Here is a 4,803-nt window from a genome sequence, read left to right as displayed (position 1 = left end):
TCGAACCTACATTCCGGCTTGTAGCATAGTGCCTCAATCAACTACGCTAACGCGTGCACCAATAATAATAATAATAGTAATAATAATAATAATAAGCTGGAGAAAACTGCATAACGAGGAGCTTCAAAACTTATGCTCTTCGCCAAATTAGAATGTTCTAGTCAAAGAGGATGAGATGGGCAAGGCATGTAGCATGCATGGGGAGAAGATACATNGGAGTGGCGGGGAGCGCTACGTTACCGTGGAGAGGAGGGGGGGAGGGGGGTTCTCAGTCGCGCAACATGTTACAATATTAAAATTGATCTTAGAGGAATAGGATTGAGTGCTACGGACTCGATTCATCTGCTTCAGGATAGGTAGCAGTAGAAGACTTCTGTAAATATGGTAATGAACCTTCAGGTTCAATAATATTTTGGGAAATTCTTGAGTAGTAGAGCGACTGTTGGCTTCTCAAGAAGGACTCCATAGAATTAATAATAATTCGCCATGGTCAATGCAATTCGGTTGCTTATGGTATCTTTTATAATCGATAGATTTCAGAGAAGAGTGGAGCCTAGTGATCCGTAGATAAGCTATACATGGAACAGTACTGTCTCCTAGTATGTGGTCGCATGTAGTCTGGTATAAGTTTACCGATGTTTCGGAGGAACACACTACCTTCACTTTTCGAGTCGAAGTTAAGCCAAGGAAACAAGAAGTATGAAGAAATAATCAAGCTCAGAACTTAGGACTCGGGAGGGTTTTGCTACCGGTCCCTCTACCAACCAATGTTGCCATGGCGTCGAGCCCTCTCTTTGCTCCTTGCTAGATTTTGAATTACGGAAGAAATTTGCCATAGTTCTCTTATTTCTGTTCCTTCTCTCAGGAGAGAAGAGGGTTCAGGCTCGGCGACAGGTGCAAGACACAAGGAAGGCGGGGCCTTATGTTCTCACGATGAGCCGTAGCAGCCGTCGTAAGGCCGACGTTTCGTTCAACTTCCGTCTCTGCTGCCTTCAGCGTCGTCATGATTCTCTGCGCTGTAGTTGTGAGGGTGAGCTACTTTTGCTGGACACCGGGTCCGGTGCTTCCCCGCAGCCAGTCCTTGAGCGCTGGGGTCTCGGCGTTGCCCGCCGAAGCCGTGGCGTACCTCCTGCTGGTACAGGGCTGCGGTCGCTTGGTTCCTACTTCCCTTGTTGATGCTCCTGTCCCGCGTAGCTGCTGGGTTGTTGCAGCTCTTCAGTTCCCTGTCTCCGTTGTTTTCTTCTATGCATTCCTAACGTTTGCCATACCCACAACAGAGACAGCTTGGAGGCTGTTTTCATTTGACCGAGATATGATCCAAACACTGGTACCTGTAGCACTGCGTCGGCCCAGATCGGAACTTACACGATTCTTCTGTTGGTAGGGGATGTTGAACTGAAGATATTCTGTGACTTGTAGCAATGCGCTAGAGTCACAAGGGAGAGAACTGCGGTTATTGAAACCTCGGGTTTAGATCCCGTTTACACTCATTTGTTTAACGCTTGAGATTTCAACTTCTGAAGGGAGAAAATGATGTCTTCGGAGCAAGTGTAATTGTAATTTGATACCATATTTAGGTAAAGTTGTCCCTGTGCTTAACTAATTAAGCACTACGCCTTGAAGACGCATGGGGGAGTGGATGCATATATCCGCATTTTCTTTACCTCGGCACTAGTTGGAGGTGAGTGGTCAGTTTCTCGCCCTGGTCGCTTTACCCCCGGGAAAGAGCCCCCGGTATCCATTGGATAGGAGAATGGATGTGCCCCAGAGACGGTGTGGACGACATAGAGAAGTGAAAATTCTTGACCCTATCAGGACTCGAACTCCAAACTCTCGGTCGCCCAGCCCGTAGCTAGTCGCTATACTGACTGCTCTATCCATGCTCCCAGATACCATATTACATAACATTTAATCGGAAGTCATCAGTCCATCACTATCATAATAAGAGTTTCTTTTCTTGGTACATTTCCTTGGAAAAGCGCCGTTGACGACCACATAATTTTAACAGGTGGGGTTCCTTCTGTGTTTCAGATCAGAGTAGAATTAATATTATATTTCAGCATCCGGTTGTAATGGTTAACAATTTTGTTTGTATGGGCAGCNCGACTGCGCCGATACAAGTAAAGGCGAGAGGAAAAGAGCGGTGTTACCTTGAAGGTGCAACTTCTTATGTTGTCGCTTTTATGTTTTTTTAATTCGCTAGTGGGGGGTGGAGTCCACCTGGGTCCACTCGGCACGGCGGCCACTGATTGGCTTATTGTAGCCTGCCCCGGGTGATTATGATGATGGAGAATTTGGTGGAATGAAGATTGGCAGGGGAAACAGAAGTATTCAGAGAAAACCCGTCCCAGCGCCACTCTGTCCATCATAAATCTCACTTGACCAGAGCGGGATCGAACCCGGGCCGCCGCGGTGGGAAGCCAGCGACTAACCGCTTGAGCTATGGCGCGGCCTCGCTTTTATGTTACTTCCAAAACACATATTTACCTAAGTGTTACAATATATTTAATTTCTCTAGTTCTTTTTTCTGTAACTCGGTTAAAACTATGTCAAATTATTCTTTAATTCTGTTAAAATGATTTAACACTTTCCATTTTTTTTCATTGATAATCCGTGTTTCCAGCATTTTACGGTTTCTTGGTTTGTATGCGGTGCCTTTATGATGGAGTATATTTTAACTAATCTTAAAACAAAATTCAAAGAACAGTTACTTACAAGTATCTACTTGATTATGAACTTACAAGATCGAAAAATGTAGTTCAAGTAATGACTCCGTGGCCTGTAGTCCGCAAGTGAAATATACCGACCGAGCGACCACCGCTTGTCGGCGAAGTTAGTGCAACTTTTACGGATCGCGTGAACATCCCCACGGCCGTTAATCTCTGTTTTCTAGACCGGAGTCGCTATTTCCTTGAACTGCCCAAAATAAAAATTAGCAGAGTAGCGCATCCGAAATCTGGGACCACAACAAGAAGTTGTATATTCAAGACAATCCCTACAAATTAAGTATGAGTCGAATTGAAAAATATCTGGTGAAACACAAAAACAATTCAAATATCGGTTTCAGATGAAACTGTGGGTGCTGTGTGCTGCTGCTGTGATGTGCTTCCTGAGTGGGGTCACAGCTTCATGCTCCAACAATCCATGCACTGGAACAGACTACAGATCTTACTCAAGCTGCCTCAGCAACCGATGTCCAAGCACGGTAGTAGCTACAGGGTGTTCTGAATCTAAATGTTCTTCGATAAACTGCGATTCGTGCTCCAGCTCTAAAGCATGCTGTGATTCGTGCTGCTCAAAACCTAGTTCTTGTCAGTGCCAGAATATTGCATGCAAAAGTTGTGAAGGTTCATGTTGTGCAACTTGCTGCCCACAACAAGATTGCTGTAAGAGCAGCAGCAGACAAGAATGTTGCGAAAAGTATCCAGAGCAACAATGTTGCGTCACACCTCAGCCTGTACAACCAGTATTCCCATCCATCACATTACCAAATATTACCATATTCATAAATCAAACACCCGCAATTATTTATAACACTCTAAACCAAACGTGTGGAGGAGTGACCACGGTCAGAAATAACACGCATATAGTAACTACAACTTCGACATGTTCAAACCAAACGATACCTCCTAATCAGCCATGTTGTAGAATCCCATATGTACCTCCCTGCATCCCACAACCGTTTCCTCCGTACCAGAATTGTCCACCCCCCACGTATAACTATGCATGCGGACCTCAATGCATTGTACAACGTAATTCACCATTGCTGGTTCAACCTCCTCCACAGGTCATACAGCCGCAGTTCGTTCAACCTCCACCGATCATACAACCGCAGTTCGTTCAACCTCCACCGGTCATACAACCGCAGTTCGTTCAACCTCCACCGATCATACAACCGCAGTTCGTTCAACCTCCACCGGTCATACAGCCGCAGTTCGTTCAACCTCCACCGGTCATACAACCGCAGATCATTCAGCCAAACCCAATATGGCCGGTTCATCAACTTGGCTGCTACTACCAACACAACCAGTGTCCCTCTCACTGTTTAGGAGGCTGTATTTCCTTGCCTAGGCAACAGTCGTGTTCCTCTACAAGGCACTGGCCTTTCCTTAGATGTGAAAGTCCGTATTTTGGTGGCATTGGTAGCTATGGTGGTTATGGCGGTTATGGAGGTCTTGGAAGTTATGGAGGTTATGGAGGTTATGTTGGAGGCCAGATACTTTATCCACAGACTGCATAATATACATGGATTTATATAGAGTGCTCAGTCATGAATTTAATTAACATAGTTCTTTTCTTAGTCCAGAACTGTAATCGTATGTTTTACTAGCATTGTAAAATATGTAATAATAAATGATTTTTAGTGGTAAAATTTATTTTTGATTTCAGTGGAAACGACAGATTTATATAACCATTCAATTAAAAGTTTTAATTTATTATATTATAACTTCAGTGCACATTAGATTTTTGGCGAAATCTTTGAAGGGAGAACATAGATCAGTAGACCTAGATGTAGATGAGAGGTTAATAATAAAATGGGTCTTAAGTGAACAGAGTATGAGAGAGTGAACCAGATTTAAGTGACCCGGGATAATGTCGGGATCTTGTGAACATGGTAATATATTTTCATGTTCCATAAAATGCCGTTAAGCCCTAGATTTGGAACTATCCAATTGTCTATTAGCTTCTCAAGAAGGACTATGCCCCATAAAAAAAAAACTAGTTAGATACAGGAAATTCAGTGGAGTACTGAGAATTCCCTTGTTTAAGTTATCAAGGCCCTTGATATAGAATTTAGGTAAT

General features: G+C 43.9%; 1 protein-coding gene across 1 annotated transcript in view; it reads left to right on the top strand.

Moving 5' to 3' along the window:
* LOC111865410 overlaps positions 1 to 4,325 on the top strand; it is a 7,392-nt gene extending 3,067 nt beyond the window's left edge. Inside the window, exons 2-3 of the mRNA XM_023853419.2 lie at positions 3,068 to 3,205; positions 3,788 to 4,325. Coding sequence (XP_023709187.1) covers positions 3,068 to 3,205; positions 3,788 to 4,240 — 591 coding nt within the window. The 3' untranslated portion in view covers positions 4,241 to 4,325. The remainder of the gene's footprint in view (positions 1 to 3,067; positions 3,206 to 3,787) is intronic.
* The last annotated feature ends 478 nt before the right edge of the window (positions 4,326 to 4,803 follow it).

The sequence above is a fragment of the Cryptotermes secundus genome, unplaced genomic scaffold, assembly GCF_002891405.2.
Source record: "Cryptotermes secundus unplaced genomic scaffold, Csec_1.0 scaffold295, whole genome shotgun sequence".
Taxonomy (NCBI): Eukaryota; Metazoa; Arthropoda; class Insecta; order Blattodea; family Kalotermitidae; genus Cryptotermes; species Cryptotermes secundus.
This window is presented reverse-complemented; position numbering and strand designations above follow the sequence as displayed.